Source organism: Xiphias gladius, unplaced genomic scaffold, assembly GCF_016859285.1.
Source record: "Xiphias gladius isolate SHS-SW01 ecotype Sanya breed wild unplaced genomic scaffold, ASM1685928v1 HiC_scaffold_1477, whole genome shotgun sequence".
Lineage (NCBI taxonomy): Eukaryota > Metazoa > Chordata > Actinopteri > Istiophoriformes > Xiphiidae > Xiphias > Xiphias gladius.
In genome coordinates, this window is record NW_024401807.1 from 252,501 (window position 1) to 272,616 (window position 20,116).

The following is a 20,116-nucleotide window of genomic DNA, read 5'->3' on the forward strand; positions in this document are numbered from 1 at the left end:
CAAGGGTTTGTTTTGTTTCTTATGAATTCAACTTCCCTTGAAAAAGAGTTTTTCTTTCAAAAATCACATAGCGTCACTCTACTTGCCTCTACACCAGCACAGTCCACAGGGATCTAGCTTCCAGTATCTGCTCATCTGCTGCTGATGCATCAAATCAAACTGGCTTCACATACTGTATTTCCAAACCCCACAGCACATTCCCGCCTCTGACAGTGTAAGTTTTAGCCTGTTTTTAGATGCCCTCTGCCATGCTGTCAGTGAATTTCACAATGAGATCAGAATTTTTGCTCCTCCTATTTACCAAGCACGTCTAATGTTAGCACTGACTCAAACAAAAGAGCTGTATCAGTCTGCTTTACGATGAGGAAAACAGTAAAGTCTGGACTGATGAGCCAGATCATAATGCATGATGAACGAATACAAACATTATTCTTCATTCGTCTCGTCACACTAAAACCAATCACTCCTTTCTCAAAATTAACAACTCTACCTAGCGGTGCTGTTAGGAAGGACACCTTACCACACTGTGATCATGAAACCCCTCCAGGATCACAGATCATTAAACCCCTCCAGCTCACAGACAGATCTGGCTGGTGTGTATCCTCTTGTCCTACGTCAAGGCTCTTGCCTTTCTCTGACATAAGAACACTTCCTCTCTGTCCAGCTGTCGCCGTGGGACAAGGCTGTCATTAAGACAAAAGAGGAGTGGTTTTACATCCCAGAGCAACTCATCATTCCACTCTCTGCTCTGTCAAGTTCAAAGGTGGATTGTTAAGTGAGGTAAGGGAAATAGTTTGGCTAATGTGAACAGTAGTGTTGATGGGAGGACTGGGGACAGATTAGAAAAGGTGCACAAAGGCAGATATTTTTTACACTTTTTTTATTTCTGACATTTATTAATGTTTCAATTACAATTAAACCAGTAAAAAATCCAGACCCTTGCCAATTTATTAAGTGTTCAGTGTGTCTCATGAATGTTACAAGGGTCTCCTCAGCAGAAAAACTACTGAAGTGGTAGTTAAAATAACCTAGTAGTGTGATGCTGTTACACCATGTTTATACAGAGGGTGTTGCATGAGTAGCATGCTAGCAGAGCAGCATGAGGTAGGTAGGGATGATGGGACATACTAAATGTCTGAGTTCAACACCTGAAACCATGGCTCACCTCTTGTCTCCCGCTTAACCAGTCAACATGTATTCCAACGGTGACCAGGAACTTTCTGTAACCCTAACCAAGCAGTTTTAGTTGCCTAAACATAACCAAACCGTAACCATATAGGGAGCATATCAGAAAATGATCATATGACTAGCTTTCAGTAACATTCAATTATCCAGTAATTTATAAAAGCTGATATTATAAGTCTATTACTGACCTAATTGAAGGAATATCAGTATGAATGAATGTAGTGCACAGGTGTTATATTTATCTAATTACACAGGTACATATAACAATTAATTGTGATATTGATTTGAGGTTGTAGCCCAGCTGAAGTCATGTGTGTCTCAGATGTTCTTGACCTACACCTTCGCAGTTGGAGTGCCAGATCAGAAAATGCTCATACGGTTATTTTCGAAAGCAAACTGAATATTTTGTCACTTTTGTCTCCACTTTTGTCTCCACTTGCCAATGTATCATCTTTATTACAAAGACCTTTTCAACCATCTCTATCAGCTGATGTACAGAATTACAATCTAAACCTTCTCTGAATGTGTGATTCAAAAAGGACAAAAGTGAAAAGCACAAATTGATTTGATGGCGATAGTGAATGTTGTCAAGCCTGACTTAAAAAAACAAGCCATGATATGTATTCGTCAGCTCCTGGTGTCACCCAGACTGCTTTGAAGTCCACGTCCTCACAATATGTGAAAAAAAAAAAAAACATATTGTGATTATTTTGACAATTTGCAATTTTAGTGGGACTGGTAATTTTTCCATTTTTATGTTTTTTCATTGAAAATGAATTCAATGAAAAAATATAAAAATGACGATGATGTAGTTTTTGCTGGGGTTAAGCTGAAGACGCATTAAATGTCTAAAAGAGTCTACCCACTACCCAGCCTTCCCTGCTAATCCCCAACAGGGGAGGCTTGCAGCAGCACACCACTTGGGCCAGGATTTATTTAAAGATATCAAGGAGTGACTATTGTTAAGTAGGTCTAATATCTGAGAGTGGACAGCATACAACGATTTCAATCACTTCATACTCCTTTTATACCTCGATTACATTGACTGGGTGGATATTAAGCCATTTTCTGAAACGAGTCATTAATCAAGCAAAAGTGCCAAAAAGTCTCTGGTTCCAGATGGTCAATTGTGAGAATTTGCTTAATTTCTCTGTTTCACATCATTGTAAATTAAATATTTTGATGACGTAAGAACAGTGAAATTCAAACATTTACAGTCTGCCTTTAAGGACAGAAGTAGGGGTTCGTAGAATGAAGGTCTGTAAATATATGAGATTATTCAGAGGCACTTGCCAAAGGGTCTTTCTTCTTCAGCTACAGGAAAGTATCTCCATGGTAGACAGCTCTAAAGGCTGGTTTTTGCTTGAGAAGTACTAGTTTGTACAAAGTGTCCCCAACCACTTTTAAAGGGAAAGAAAGTGTGTACAGCTATTCCCAACAGCAGCCTGCTGTCATTAACACTGTAGGGCAAGTTATTTGAAAAGTGTAATCAACTACTTGTTACAGATTACTCAGTGAAAAAGTAATTGCATTACTTTACTAATGACTGAGCAGCAAAAGTAATGCATTACATGGCTAGTAACTTTACTTATGCTACTCAGCGGTCCGCTCCATCACAGGACCTTTTAAACAAATCCAAAACCTCCATACATACACGTCACATCTTTTGTATTTAAAACATGTAGAGATGAAAAACAAGACATTACAGTTTAACATGCAGTAGCTACAGTTTGGAGGGATTTACTGACCATCAGTCAGTAGCTTAGCATTAGCCTCGGAGACTGCACACAGCTCTCCAGAAGTCCTGATCTCAGAAGCTCGTATACACCCCCTCCAACTCTAAAAGAGGTGACTCCTGAATGCATGCAGGACCTGCAACTAATATCCACATCACACAACAACACACATCATTTAGACAGATGGAAAAGACAACTCTGTCCTTTTGTGGCAGAGGCTACCCCCCCCAAAAAAATACTGGACCTGTCTGCCTCTGAACCCAGAGACTGCACTGATCAACCGTCCTTCAAACTCCCACTAAAACAGCCAACCAGATGGCCCCCATATGTCAAAGTTATAGAGTGTTACTGGGATTAGTAACTGTAATGTAAACTGTCCAGTACTGAAAGCTGGCAATGAATGAATGATGTTGATGTTGATGTTGAAGATGATGTCAGGTCAGAATCATAATCTTGTGTATTTATTCTTTGTTCAGATAATTCCTGATTTAAATCATAAGTTTGACAATTTAATAACAATAACATTTGAGAGCATTTTTTGTCAAGTGATTAAAAAAAAAAAACACTGTAGAAAAAATTATTCTTAAAGTTATCAATAAGAGATTGTTTTGGTATTGATACTGAAACTCAGTTATCATACCAGCACTAGTATCCAAACATTTCAAACAACACTCAGCCCTACTTAGAATCTGGATTCCTAGTGGACTGATCTACAGTAAATGCAACAGTATGAGTCAAGTTTTGCTAAAGATGCTCACGGATTGAGTGGACCCTAACCAACCTTGAATATACATGTCTGGAAGTGAACATGTATTCTGTCATTCGCCTTTTTAGCTCTATTTTTGTGCATGCAGGGTAAGTGGAAGATGAGCAAAAAGCCTGCGGCAAGTAAAGCCAAGCCATGCAGAGGCCAGAAGTAATTGCAGCACAAATTAATTTGCTAAATAGGCGTTCTGTTGCAGCCGGAGGCAGTTTTCCTCACAGGTGGGGAATAACACAGGATGATCTGTCTTCATACTACCATAGTCTTTTAATGTCTTATGCATAATGTATGCATATTTCCAAGAAAATGTATATTTAACATACCCATTCTTAAAGGTAAGAGTCATGAATTTACAACTTTACCAACCTTTTCATACTGAGTAACAGGGGCTGTGCTTTAATATATGTTGGCTATGAAGCTGACAAAAATTACAGCACAAATGGATGCCTCTTTGCATCGCTGAAATGTGTATAGTCATTTGGAAAATAAATTAGACCCAAATGTTTTGCAAAGACAATATAGAAAATTAAACCCCTAATAGGATATTGAGTTCTTAAGTAAATATTCTTCAGTCCAAATGTCAGCGTTTCTGCACTGGGTTGTATTTGAAAAGACTGATTCTAAATGATTAACATCAAAGTCATTTTAACTATGCCCTCATGGCAAAAAATTGATTTTAACGCTCAATTTCCATTAAGCTTAGGCCACCATTGACTGTCATTAGGCCCAGCAGCACAGCATACAGTGCAAACCAAAGGTATGAATAAAGGAAAAATGCAAGCATACTCCCATTTATATGCATTAAATTGGGTTTGATAATATGTTGGTCCTTTCATCTGTGACTGTAGAAAACATATTTTGTAAGATGTGGGCTATAACATTTCTACCAGAGCAACAAAGCAGGGAACAGAGACTAAAACCTGAAACAACAAACGAAATGTGTCACAACTATGTAGGATAGCAGGGGGACCTAGAGATTTAAGACCCTGACCATGTACTCATGATGTCCCCTACTTCAAGTCTAGCTTGTGACTTTTGTTGCATGTCTTCTCCATCTCGCTTAATTTCCTGTCATCTCCCTACTTTCAACATTAAAATAAAGGCATAAAGTACACACACACACACACACACACACAAACAAACACACACACACACACACACACACACACACACACACACACACACACACACACATGCACACACACAAATCAATGCATGATTTCATGGAAGCAGGAAAAACTAAGTTGAAATCCTCTATTGTGTAAATTTTCCATAATAGTATTATCAGATTATAAAATGTAGCATATCATCTGCAGTGCATGAGCAATCCATCAAAAAACCCTGCAGTTTGATGCTTCTCTGCTCGTTAACAAAATCATGTTTCCTACAAAAGTTGTCATTAAATAAAGGTTTTTACAGGTTCTACTCCTCATAGACCAAGCAGCATTTGCCTCTATAAACATTCAACTTTTGCAAATGTTTTTCTTTTTATTTAGGCTACACCTCTTGCCCTAACTGTAACAATTGAGCATTTTGCTATATGGCTTGGTAGTCTATGTCCAAACCAATGGATGTGTTTGAAAACATAAAACATGTTCTTGATTTCATGTCTTGATTTCATGTCTTGGTATGTTTGCTGATAAGAAAAGCAAGATTAAATGTTAAGGTTTTCATAGAGACTAGTTTGATCGGCATACAGGGCAGAACAGCTGCGGACCATTGTACTCGGGTTTTGACACACAGTTTAATGGTGTATTATTATGCTTTCCTGTTTTGTGAAATTGGATGTGTACATATATACATATTTATACATACATATACATACATACACACACACACACACACACACACACACACACACACACACACACACATATATATATATATATATATATATATATATATATAATCATATGTGTGTGTGCGCGCACTCTAGAGTCATGCTCGTTGCGCTTCCCCTCAGAATGTAATAATCTATTAATTTAAGGAAACATTGAATATCAGCAAATCCATATTTATCATACATTTAATTAAGCAACTGCCTTATTCATTTGGACTGACCCATCAATTCGGCATAAAGATAACACATACTGCAGCAGTTGGTCCAATAACACAACTGCTTTGCCTGTTGTATCCCCATTTTTCTTCCGCCAAAATTTGCAGTAGCATCAGTCTGTTAATAAAGTTATAAATAAACAAAAAATTACAGGTGCTTTTGACCTAATACCCATGCCGTGTTAATTAGTGTGCTGTATTTGTCAAAAATGTACTGTGTAGTGTGTCACGAGACGTGTGCTTAGAACGTTAAGTGAAGAAAGGTTCAATTAATCAATTTTAGAATGGAGTTTTGACCTGAAGATGACAGTCGCTATAAACGTATGAACTAAAGTGAAAAAAAAGGTAAAAGCCACCCCTGAGCGGGTACTTACGGTGTGCTTCTGTGTTTCTGTGTAAAGGTGCTTTCAGTCAAAAGGTATGGGGAAGTCTTTCCTAAAGCCAGCTGACCGGTTTAATGCAGGTGATGCTGTAAGCGTCCGCACTCCCACTGAGCTCAGTGAACTCAGTGCTCGGGAGGACACAATAGTGGTGGAGTATAACTGTGAGGGGTGAGGGAGAAAAAAAACACGGAATCACTGGGCAATATCACCCAGGCAATGTTTTCCCTAGCTGTTCCAAAAGCTACCTTTTCTTATTGGATAGGAAGAAAGAGGTGGGCGCAGAAGAGTTAGACCACATTGGCGCATTACGCAAAAGCAGCCACACTGATTGGACACACTGCCTATATACATTGACAGAGAAACAGTTATTGTAAGCCATGTGTAACAGTAGGTTTTTATGGCAACCTGGTGGACATGATCATTTTTACATAAGAAATATGAGAAAATGCACATTTCTAATTTAATTCTTCACTGAGATGTATATATATAATATATATATATATATATATATATATAATATATATATATATATATATATATATATATATAATAATTTTAATCATACATTGGTCCCCCGTGAAAACCTATTTGATGAACTTTGATGTTTTATGTCACCAATATTTTAAAATCTTTGATGAAAATCAATACAACTTAAGTTGAAATATTTTTAAATGAAACATGAATGAAAGTCACAGTAGGAAAAGCACAGGTGTTACTGATAACTCTCTCTGTTACCCTTAGTGTTCCAGTAAATCAGTAAGCCAGCATGAACAATAGCAGGACCCTGAAACTGAAGCAGCATCATTCCATTTTATTATTTCCAGTTGTGTATTTCCTGCTGTCACATTTCAACCTGTCTACAGTAAAAAAGGAAGTTTTATTTTTTTTAAAAGAGTTTGTGCATTATGTGCATCAATTCAACTCAATTTCATTTAAATTTTATTTATATAGTGTCAAATAATAACTGAGGGTCTCTCAGGGCACTTTTCATATAGAGCATGAGGGCAGGAGGGGTGAAAGAGAACATAGCACAATACAGGTTCCAATTAAAGATGTATAATAATAATGAGAGTAATGATAAAACTAATAATTATAATAATATGGCTAATAATAACACGAATAATAATCTGACTGAATATAATAATAATAATAATAATAATAATAATAATAACAATTGAAGAAGTGTGTGATGAGCAGGATCACGAGGGCAGTAGGTGGTTTGCAGTTACAGTTCCAGACTCTACAGCTCCAGAGACAGAAGTACCTGCAGAAAATGACAGGAGGAGAGACGAGAGATGAGAAAGCACAAAAATATGGGAGAGAGAAGAAGCCCAGTTAGTGTCAAGCATTAATGGGATATGAATGCGTACGGATGGAGAGGGAGAGGAAAAGAGAGGAGGCTCCATGCATCATGGGAAGTCCCCCGGCAGTCTAGGCCTATAACACCATATCTAGAGGGTGGTTCAAGACAAGCCTGAGCCAGCCCTAACTATAACATTTATCTAAAAGGAAGGTTTTAAGCCTACTCTTAAATGTGGAGAGGGTGTCTGCCTACCGGACCCAAACTAAAAGTGTCAGTAAACAGAACTTTATAACAAGCAGATTTCACATATATAAAAGGTTTTACCTAACAATCTCTAATTTCATTTTTAGACATTTGCGGTTGGATTTCATAAGTATAATATGAGCAGTCAGATTTATAATTCAAGATATCTAATACTACAATCTGACAATTCAAGATATGCTTTTAAGATATCAATAATGACATCATAGATATCATCATAGTTTTATTACTTTTTAGATTGTAGGGATTCACATAACAGATATCCACAAGTCAAAACATGAATTTAAGACTTCTCTAATCACATTCTGACCAGTAAGAATTTAGCATTAAGTTATATGGAGAATCTAATTAAAGATAGCTAGAGTTCAGTTTTGACTATGTGGAATGTAGATTTTGCAGTTATTTTGCACTATATCCATTTTTTCTGATGTGGTGGTTTTGTCACTTTTGCATATTAAATTTCTCCATTTCATCATGTTTTTGTTTGGTGTTTCTGGCAGTAACGGCTCAGTTTTCCCACAGGGTTTTAACCATATTACTTTCAATTAACCTGCAAGTTTATATCTACTCTGAATTACTCAGGAGACAGTACTTTAACAGCAGAATCTGAACGAAATTGCTTGTCAAACTGTTTCACTGTGAAACCTGTGAACCTGTTTCTCTCTCAACATCTCGATCTTGCTCTTATTAACATTCCTCCCTCTTCTGGAACCATGAATTTGGACATTGAGGAACCTAATTATGATTTAATAGTTCAGATGACACACATAAGCATCATTTAGGAACACCGAGGGCTTTGACTTGTAACAGGAGACTACAGATACAATCTACATATGCCTCGTGGCCTCTGATGACACACACTATGACCATCTGAACTCTTGTTTTTACTTCTTTGTTTTATGGTTTTGTTTAGAACTGCTGTGATATTTATTGGTATGAGGATGAATTTAAAATATACGAAAACAGGATCTGAAGCAAAGGGTAAAACCACTTTTTACCACCTCATAAATCTTTATGGGCTCTATCATGAAGTTTTACCTTTGGACATTTTCTGACAGGAAAAAGGATAGACTTTGCTTTACTGAAAATGCCACTGAACATGTCTAACTGTGGTGGTTGTTGCTACTGCATCACATCAAGCTTTAAGGAAAAATCTAACATTTTGAGTAATAAATTTCATCGATGTTTATTTTTCTCTATTTTTGTATATGCATATTTTTTTTTCATAGTCTGTTTTCCTGTTATTTTTCTCCTCTTCCTAGGTTTATCCCTAAGATACCATACATATTAATTTATTTTTTTGGAAATACTGGCTATGCACTTGTGTAAAAAACAGTAAAAGTTATAGTTTAAAATGCAAAATGGAGAGAAATTAAGCTTCAAGTTCTATCAGAAAGATTGTCTTTCATTCTTTTTCTCACTATTATTTATATTTTTCTTTTGCTGCAGCAGCTGCCTCAGGGCATTCACAATTTTCACTTCATCCAATCAGAGTTTGCCACAACCTCTGTGAGCTAATCATCATGTTCCTGTCAAACAAATCTGTTCCTGTCTCTGCTGCTGTCAGCTGTCATGTCAGTGTCTAATCAAAGCGCCCCTCCTCTGATGGCTTCAACTTTATAATTATGTACACTATATAAAATAACTCTTTAAGTCCTGGATGAAACACACTTCTTTGCCTCCTTAGTCAGAGTCATACGACAAGATCAATATTAATATCCTCTCTGTGTATCCAGCCTATGCAGTTATTGAGCCCACCAAGGTTTAGGCCAGAAACTGTGACTGACTAAACTGGAAGGTTGGCTGTAGGCATACGCTTTATTGAGATGGTGTTGTGGTTAAGCTTAGGCTATAGATGGTTGAGGGTAGATAAATTTTTGATAGGTTAGGGTTAGGGTTAGGATAGAAATCTGGGAAAGGAAACCTCGACACCCTCTTCACTGGCAAGTGAAACATGGCTGTTTACCCGCACAGTAGGTTAGGAGACAGGAGGACAGCAGCACCATTGGAAGTGGCCATACCAAAACTGTGGAGAGTATGATGGGGAAAGAAAAATCAAATAAAAATAATTATCTAGGATGGACTTCCTTTAATGTGGGACTCCATAATTTTCTATGGGCCCCTGCCTAATCTGACTAGTGATGACATATATAACTGCATGTCATAATTCAACCGCTGGCTGTTGAGGTGATGTCCGGCAAACAACACAGGCTTTGTAGATTATTGGCGGACTTTCTGGGGAAGACAAAGTCTTATTAGGAGAGGTGGCATACATCGCACGTTGGATGGAGCAGCTGTCATATCTAGAAATCCGACTGAGTTGTGTTATTTGACCGAAACCGTGACAACCCAGAGTTGAGACCAGGAGGCAGAGTTGTAGTCTTAAACACTTCTCTGTGCTTCCATTTCAGCAGTCCCCGACCCAAAACCCCATAGAGACTGTGCCTGCCCCCTGACCACCTAAATTAATTAATTCCAAAATAAACACAGGAAGAGTTGTACATTAAAACGTAAAATTAAGACAAACAACAAAATAGCGGAATTATATGTGGACTCTTAAACATTAGATCGCTGCCATCTAAAGCTGTATTAGTAAACAATCTAATAGCAGATCATCACATTGATTTATTTTGTGGTTCTGAAACCTGGCTGTGTCATGAAGAATATGTTCTTTTAAAGGATTTTGTTGAAATGATCTTGTCCATAGTGCTGCAGGCTCAATTAGAATGACGCACGACTCTATTGCCCCTCTAAAAAAGAAAATAATAAAACAAAGGAGGCCATCTCAATGTTTTAACTCTCAAACCTTCGTATTAAAGCAAACAACGCGAAAACTTGAAAGGATATGGCATTCTACCAAACTGGAAGAATCCCACTTAACCTGGCACGATAGCCTTAAAACATATAGGAAGGCCTTCTGTAATGCCAGAGAAGCCTATTACTCATATTTAATAGAGGAAAATAAAAACAACCCTAGGTTTCTTATCAGTTCTGTAACCAGGCTGACAGAGAGTCATAGCTCCAGTGATCTCATGTATTCCTATAGCTCTTGGTAGTGATGACTTCATGAGCTTCTTTAATAATAAAATTCTGACTATTCTAGACAAAATTCACCACGTCCTACCCTCAACAGGCACTAATCTATCTTCAAACACAGGAACCTTAGAAACAGCTCTAAAACCTGATATATACTTAGACAGTTTTTCTCCCATTGACCTTCGCCAACTAACTTCAACAATGTCTTCACTTATACCATCAACCTGCCTCTTAGAACCCTTCCCTACTCGGTTGCTTAAGGAAGTTTTACCCTATGTTAGCACCTCTTTACTAGATATAATAAATCTGTCTTTATTAACAGGCTATGTACTGCAGTCCTTTAAAATAGCTGCAATTAAACCTCTTCTTAAAAAGTTTACTATTGATCCAGGTGTCTTAGCCAACAATAGACCTATATCTAACCTTCCCTTTCTCTCTAAGTGCCTACGAGAAAGCAGTTGCCAACCAGTTGTGTACTACATAATAGTTTATTTGATTATTTTCAGTCAGGATTTAGAGTACATCATAGCACTGAGATATCACTGTTGAAATTTACAAATGAAATTGTAGTTGCATCCAACAAAGGACTTTGTACTCATCTTGTTAGATCTTGGATTTGACACCCTTGACCATCACATCCTATTACAGAGACTGGAATATTAAACTGGCATTAAAGGATCCGCTCTCATTTGGTTTAAGTCCTATTTACCAAGTCCTATTTAATTTCAGTTTGTGGATGGTAACAATAAATACTCCATATACACAAAAGTTAGTCACGGAGTTCCAACATTCTGTGCTTGGACCAGTTCTATTCACCTTATATATGCTTACTTTAGTAAATATTATTAGGAAACATCCCATAAACCTCCATTGCTACGCATGTGATACCCAGTTTTACTTGCCAAGGAAGCCTGATGAAACCAATCAGTTAGCTAAACTTCAAGCATGCCTTTAGGGTATAAAAACCTGGATGACCAGCAACTTTCTGCTATTAATCTCAGACAAAACTGATGTTATACTTATACATCAGATTTGATACTTACTTGTACTATACTTATACTGAGTTATACTTGGCTCCCAACGACCTCAGAAAAACATTATTTAATGATATAGTTACTCTAGATGGCATCCTCCTCCTCACCTACAAAGCACTTAATGGTCAGGTACCATCATATCTTTAAGAGCTCATAGTACCCTATTACCCCACTAGAACACGGCGCCCCAAGAATGCAGGCTTACTTGTGGCCCCCAGAATCTCCAGAAGTAGAATGGGAGTAAGAGCCTTCAGCTTTCAGGCTACTCTTCTGTTGCAAGACCTTCCAGTTTGGATCTGGGAGGCAGAATTAAATATAATAAATATATCTGAATTAAATATATCTTTTAATAAAAACATTACTATTCAGAACTACCCTGAAACTACCCTGAACAGATCTGAAGAAGTTCAGTTCTGACAAGTCATAACTTAAATGGGGATATGTTGAATTTACGTTCCACATAGTCAAAACTGAACTGTAGATATTTTTGATTAGATTCTCTATATAACTTAATGCTAAATTCTTGCATGTCAGAATGTGATTAGAGAAGTCTTAAATTCATATTTTGACCTGTGGATGTCTGTTATGTGAATCTCTACAATCTAAAAAGTGATAAAAACTATGATGATACCTGTGATGTCATTATTAATATCTTAAAAGCATATCTTGAATTGTCAGATTGTAGTATTAGATATCTTGAATTATAAATCTGTCTGCTCACATTATACTTATGAAACATAAATGTCTAAAAATGACAGATTTTTAAGTAAAACCTTTTATATATGTGAAATCTGATTATTATAAGAAGGTCGGTGGTTCGATCCCCGGCATATCGAGTCTGCATATTGATGTGTTCTTGGGCAAAATACAGAACCCTACATTGGTGGTTAGTATTTGTGTGTAGAAATCGCAGTACATATAGAAAAGAGTGCTATATGGTTGAATAGTGTAAAGCGCTTTGGGTGGTCGATAAGAATAGGAAATCACTATATAAGTGCATTCCTTTGACCCTTTACCATTACTAACGCTTCCAGTTTGGGCCCAGGCTCGTCTTGAGCCATCCACTAGTTATGTTGCTATAGGACTAGACTGCCGGGGGGACTTCTCATGCTCCGAGGAGCTCCTCTCTCCTCCTCTTCCTCTCCATCTGTACGTATTCATATTCCATCAACGCTTGTTATTAACTTGGCTTCGTCTCTCTCCCAGAATTTTGTGCTATAACTATAAAGAGTACAGTCTAAACCTGCTCTGTATGAAAAGTGCCCCGGACTTCTGTTATGATTTGGTGCTATATAAATAAAATTGAATTGAATTGAAAATTGATTTGGATACATAGAAATGTACCTAGTACTTGTTTGAAATCATAACAATAGTAAAGCCAGAAGATGATCAATTCTGTACAATTGTCTATACAATTTAAAGCCAACCGACACGACGCCCATTAAAAAAAGGAGCCGGGTGACGTAATATCTCAAGACATATGAGATGATATGTCGTACATATGTGCTCAATCAATGCTACGAAGTACTGAATTCAATTTAAACTGCTGCACCGGTTATATATTAAAAAAAAAAAAACATATTATAGCATTTCCATAAAGACTCAGTACAATGTGATAAATATCATTCTGCCAAAAGTACTTAACACACAGTTTAATTTCATGTTCTAAGTTAGTTAAAGACAAATTTAGATTTTCAATAGGTGTTGCAGTGCTGATTAGCCAGATGTGACTCTGTGTAACAAAGCAAATGCATATTTCCTAAAAACAACTGTCCCTTTAATGCTCAAAATATAAACCAAGGGTTTGATACCAACACAAATGACATAGGATCATACTGTGGTGAATTAAAAGGAGTGTTAACAATAACCTCAAGTTGATGATAATGATGAAGTACCAAAAAATGAAGGAAAGTACTGACACACTGTAAGATGGATCCACAAACTAACTAATTTACATAATTTTGGAACTAATGGTAGTCATTATGATGTGTGCAAGTCATTTATGTCATTCAGTAGGTCACAAAGATTGACACCAGGTTATTTTATTTAGATAGTTCCACTACACCCACATCTTAAAGTGGCTTCAAAAAGGTGATGGTAAACATGTTCATCACACAGTCCAACCTCTCTTTAAATCCTAGAATATTTATTATTCCCTAATAGGCTGAATATAAAACTGAGCCAATAGCCATTTTTTTTAATGAATATGTGTATTTTGCAAGCAAAAACTGTTACCTGGAAAAGTAAAAATAAACCAACTATATATAAGTGGATCAATGGGATAGTGTCATGTATGGCATTACAAAAAATGAATTAGACAAAATGGGAAAATAAGAGAATATACCTTTATATTGGCAGAAATTACATAAAGTACAGAAACTGGGATGTCTGGTCATGAGCAGCCCCATTCCCTCTTCCTCCTGCCCCCACCCAAACTGTGATAACTGAATGTGAAGCTGACTGTGCTTGATTACAGTGCATCCTGGGAACCATCATTAAATCCAAAGTGCTAATGGAAAGAAACAGGAACTCCACCTTTGTTTTAATTATCCTCACCATCTCACATCAGAGGCTGCAATAGCTTTTATTGATGTATTGATCAAGAACCCAGTTGACTATGAAAATGCTTGAAGAGCAAACATTATTCTATTCATGGAGCAGCTGCTAAGATTTCTGTATTTGACCCTTGTCCTCATGGGAAACTGCTATCAAGACACATTTTATTCTCAGGCCAAATATACAGTATATACCAAACAAATGTTTCAGTGTTTTGTAGGGTGATATTTTTCTGCTTTTTATGTTATTTAAGGAACCACGTGCAGTGTTAAACATAATGTAGTAACACTTTTAAATGTGTTTTTTCCATTTAGTTACACAAGAACTCCGTTAATGAACGTAGTGCTGAATGGCCTTCCTCACTAAAGAATGACTGAAATCTGCCCAGTCAGGCCTGTTTGCTCTCTCAGTGTCTGACCTACATTAGGCAGGATCACATTTAAATCATCCAAATTGTATCAAAAGGGTTTCAAGAAACAACTCTCGACCTCGCCTGGTCCTTGTCAGGATTCAAACAGCCTCTGCAGGAGGAACTACATACTAATGTTCAAAAGAAGTTTTCGCCCAACGTGTGGTAGTGCCATGCGTCTCTGCTTTCAATGTACTCCTGATGACTGTGTATTTCCTACCCATGCTATTTTCATATTTTCATATACTGAAAACATTTCCCTGTGGCCATGAGTACTAATATTAGTGCTAGAGTACACACTACATGATGCAATGACTGCTGAAACATTAATTCTGAGTGTCAGTGATCCAGTGGGTAATTTGGATCATTTCAACAAAACACAGAATTACATATTCTAATTACATATAATAAATAAATAAACAGGCAAAAATTAAATGCTAAAGAGAGAAAGGGAACCATAAAAAAGGAATTTAATACTTGAAACGAAAATAGATATTGTAAAATAGCAATTACAAAGTAAAAGGAAAAGAAAAAGCTGAAAAAGGCTTAATTTCATTGTTTGCCATTTAATTATTGCTGAATTATTCCAAGTAATACAGTAAATACAGTACCAAAATGACTGACCATCTACTCTTTTCTGTTTTCTTTCTCTTTCCGAGTGAAATTATTTTCCATATTTGGGTTATAAACACATATGGTTTTTCACCCACCAAACACAAACACATCCTCCGAACAAAAAGCTGCTGCAGAATGTTGAAATATAAGAAGAATGAAATATAACTTGAATATTGAAATATAATGCAGAATGAAAAATTTGGAGATGCTGTTTGTCAAAACAATCTGAATCTTTCAAAAAATAAAAAAATCCTAAATCATTAAATCTTTAAAACTCTAATTGTGAAATTTTAAAAAATCTGGGACCTTTAACCCACTTTTCAGGTGAACTTTCCCTTTATTGGGACATTCAAACCTGTCTGAGAGACAACACAGTGTAAAATGAATTTAAAATGTCTTTGTCTTCACTGACAGAAAATCCACTGGTCAACACATTCAGTATATGCTGAGAGCTGCTAACAATGAGCTCTGATTACTTTTAATTTGATACTGTGCTCTTCCTATAGTATCCATTATTAATGAGCCCTAATGGGCTGCAGCAGCTCTGAACCTTCTATTGATTAAGTTTTTCTTACCTCTAATCTAATCATAGCTGGGGGATTGAAGGTTGGGCCTTTGGAGGGGATGGGCCAGCGGGGGTGGGGGTGGGGATGGTGTTCAGATAGAAATACTGCACTAAATTTTACTGCACTAGAATTACTAGCCCTCATTACTATTGACTTTACCTTTGTTACATGTCATACCCCTCTCTCTCCCTCTGTTTGCTATTTGCCTTCATACTATAAAATTCCCAGTAAAAGGAAAGATGCCATAAAAAATAATCAGCAGATTAAAGTTTCATTGCCTGGGTGTAAACTGAATCATTGTAATATAATTTTTTTTTTTAAAGTGCAAAATTATGGCAGCCTATTTCTGCCACTTGGGAAAAAGGTTACACAAGTCAAAGTTTTACAAAGTTTCAATTATGCATTAACAGCAGCAAACAGTCTGTTACTGTGCAGTGACAGATCATTACATCTCCATTCAGTTTCCTCCTGTTCTGTCTTCAGCCTCACTGTGTTATAATTTAGCTCAATTCTACATGTAGTTCTCATTTACAGATTCTTTTAAAATCTGCTGTCAGACACTGAACCAGGGACAAACAGTGATTTAATCATAAACACTACATTCTAAAAGCTTGATCTTTGGGTGAGAAAACTGCACTGGGAGCTGAAATTGAGAGAAAAAGATGTACTCTCAAAATTTTTCTTTAGATTTTAATTAGTTATTATTTGTAAATTTTAGCTGCTGTAGTATTTTTGTTAAACATTAAATGATTAAATGCCACATACCTGTAATTAATCTCAAATATTGGTTTATGTAATCTATACCAATCTGTTTTGTGTATATGTATACATTTAAGTACATATGAGTATGTATGTGTATATAGTATGTATATATGCACATATATTTAATCACCTTACAATTTTTCATTATAAAGTATTTTTGCTACTAAAAATGACTGATTCCAAAATATGAAAAACCTTCTTTTCCCATTATTCTAATATGAAATTTATGAGAAACGTTTGAGAGATACAAGATACTAATAAGTCAAAACTGAATTGAAAAAGATTTCTTCGTAAATATGACTGAATTATGAGACCAATCTAAATGACATTTTTAAAAATGATTAGGAAACTTTCTCATAATCCTGACCTTATATCTCACAATCATAAAGCACAAAATAAATCCAAATTATGAGATCCTGTCTGCAAAGTATGACAAACTAAGATGAGATTCAATAATTCAATAACTAGAAAGTTTTTATATGATAACTGTCTTATAATTATGAGAACATTTTAAATGAAAAAAAACACTGTAACAAGGGGAAAAATGTAGATGGTGGATTTTATTATCAAGTGGTAGAAAGAGTTTCTATACAAACATATTTAATTTTATGAAAAAAAATCAATTAAGATACTGTGGTGAGTTTGAAATCCTCAGCAGTGAGCTGGGAGGAAGTTTAACAAATAGAGTAACCATAAATGTTTAGTCCACGAGGTCCACATCCATGTAGAGTCCATGATATGCAGCACGTGTAGATTACCACAGCGCTCCATAAGATGTTGTTCTGCTTAATGATGACAGGATGATAATATTTCCATTAAGTTTGTGGCTCAGTGATGCCCTGTGTAAATGTTCATGTCCATAGATGAGTGGAGTTGCTACGGTTATTGCTGATGAGTCACTCAGTGTTGGAGCTCATCTTGTTCTGAATACATCACAAATGAGAAGATACTGAAAATACATGAGTGGAAATGATTGTGTAGGCGCTGATTTGTTTACTATTAAAAGTTTTGTAAATGCACCTGGAAATGTATTCAAATACAACTTAAAAAAATACACATTACATTTGATGTTTGAAAGAATTGCGATTTATTACTGCAGAGGAAATCTGGATAATTCAACCTAAAGGAATTCTGTTAAAGTCATCATTTACAGATGCTAAACTTTATACCACCCATCTTTGCATCTTTATCTGGGACCAGTCAGTATCCCCAGCATCCTTTAGTCAGTGGCTGAGAGATGTGACTGACAGACTGAGTAACAGGTATCAGGTTCTTCCTCCTTTTTAACCAGAGTGGACAGAGTTGGGTCTCCCCAACCAATTCAGGCTTAGGCTGGGATTCAGGAATCTTTAAGTCTGTGGAAGCACTTTAGCCTGCGACCGTTAGCTGGGACCTTGCTCTTCTTCCTGCCTCATCCTCTTCCTCAGTTGCTCACCAATATCAGCCAGGGGGTTCATTTTGCCAGAGAGGGTCTTTACTACATTGCTGAAGTGGCTGCTCTCTGTTTCTCTGCAATAACAGCAAAACATACTACTGTTAAGAGTTGTTAGATTTTACTGCTAATTGTGCAAGACTGTTGACTGAACCATAGAGCAAATAAGAAGAAAAAAGCTGTTTACAGGAGTTTGCGTTTCTGTGACTGTTTCATCTGACTGAAATCTGTTGGCTCAGGCCTCTTCACTGGCCTGAAAGGAGGAAGACAAAGAGACAGGAATATGATTATACAGAGGACTAAGACATGGACACTATGACATTCCTCATCTAACAGATGTCGCAGTGCAGGAGCCCCCACAGTACAGGAGCCCCCACAGCAGAAGTGCACAAAACTGGAGTCAGGCAGAGCTCCAAAGAGAAGAGGGATGCAAATCTTACCCCTAGCGGGATTTACTCTTTCCGTATCATCGCCTGTGATAACTTTTGTTTTCTCCATCAAAGCAGGAGGACTGTCTCTGATAGCTTCTCTATGCTCCTGTCCTTGATGTGAAGTCCTTTCTTCATCACTCCATAATTCCCAGACTGCCCCTTTAACTTTAAACTTACCTGCCTCCATCTTATAACTGACAGTCACTCCAATTGAATGAATTTAAGAACTGAATTAATTATACTTTTTAGATGTTTTTTGACTGAGGTGTTGAAGGAGCTCTGATTCTAGATCCTGAATCTGGACTCACGATGAAATACTGGACCAAGCTGAATGTTGAATAGTCCAGACTGAATTCAGCTGCAGCACATGCCTCTGTCCTGCTTCATTTCTCTGGGTTCTGTTCAAGCAGTGACAATGAGGCTTTCCTGTCTAATCCGTCTTCCTGATACAACCTGACAGCAGACGGTAGACAAGAGTGTGGATGGACACAAACCACACATACCACCCCTTAAACAGCAATTTACAATTTACAGAAATAGGGCCACTGCCAGGGAGAAATATCTGAGATTTTGAGTCTAAATTTGGAATATGTTGATAAGAAACCTGACATAGAAACTTTTTCAGAATAACCTTGGAGAATGCGGGAAGAAAAGGAAACCCTATGAAAAAGGTTTTATCAGATTCATATTGGGATCAGATTTGAGCCAGGTGGAAATACAACCTCTACACATTGGTCTAATTGAAAAGTCACTTAACTCCACCGCTTCCTGCCATCTCAAGCTGTCAATTCACATTCAATTCAGTACAACTTCATTTAAGCCTCTAAGTACAGCTGTATGCAGCAACTCGCCACTGAGATCAACACATAGCGTCAAAATTCTACAGATGAGTCCACAAATAGCCTGCCGATGTCTTTAAATGTATGTGGCTCCGTAGCATTGTATATATGTAATTTATACAATATATAATATATACTACTCTGTATAGTATAGTTCGTATACAGTAAATCAACATACCTAACATTGTCTTCTAACAAGAAATTATGTAATTTGTGTGCTGTCAGACATCACTCAAAATGCAACCTCAGAATGACATGGACAATTAAACTTTCTGAGCTGCCCTTGGAGCTGTTTCCAGTGTGAACACACAAAAACCTCAAAACCCCTTTAGAATGAGTGTGTAGTCTAGAGGTGGGACACAGCTGCAGTTTCAGGAAGCTTTTCCTTATAAGCCTTTAGACTCAGCATTTATAGTAGCATTTCTTTAGCACTATGTTAAAAAAAGCCCAGTTTTTGAGAATCCTGGGACATGATGTTTATTACAGGGTGTGTAGTTATCTGCAGAGGAAGGTATTTGTCTTTCTACACACTGTAAGAATAAAGGAGTAAACCTGGAAGACTGTTAATTTGGTTTTAAAGTGTGACACTAAAGTCATCTCTAGTCACTACAAATCCATCTAAAATCAAACTCATCTTTCATGTCACTGCACTTTTCCATCAAATATTTGTTGGTTAAGCAGCTTACAGTCGGTTACTAACAGTGTGCAGGCAGTAGGAGGAGGCTCAGTCAGTCAGTCTGCTGTTGCTGA

General features: G+C 36.9%; 1 protein-coding gene across 2 annotated transcripts in view; it reads right to left on the bottom strand.

The window, feature by feature from the left end:
- Nucleotides 1-17,205: 17,205 nt before the first annotated feature.
- Nucleotides 17,206-20,116, bottom strand: part of fam207a (family with sequence similarity 207 member A) — a 47,350-nt gene continuing 44,439 nt past the window's right edge. For both annotated transcript variants that reach the window (XM_040123131.1, XM_040123130.1), the window contains 2 exons: nt 18,284-18,349; nt 17,206-18,173 (listed from right to left, as the gene is read on the bottom strand). In XM_040123131.1, the coding sequence (XP_039979065.1) occupies nt 18,047-18,173; nt 18,284-18,349 (193 nt within the window). In that variant the 3' untranslated portion in view covers nt 17,206-18,046. The remainder of the gene's footprint in view (nt 18,174-18,283; nt 18,350-20,116) is intronic.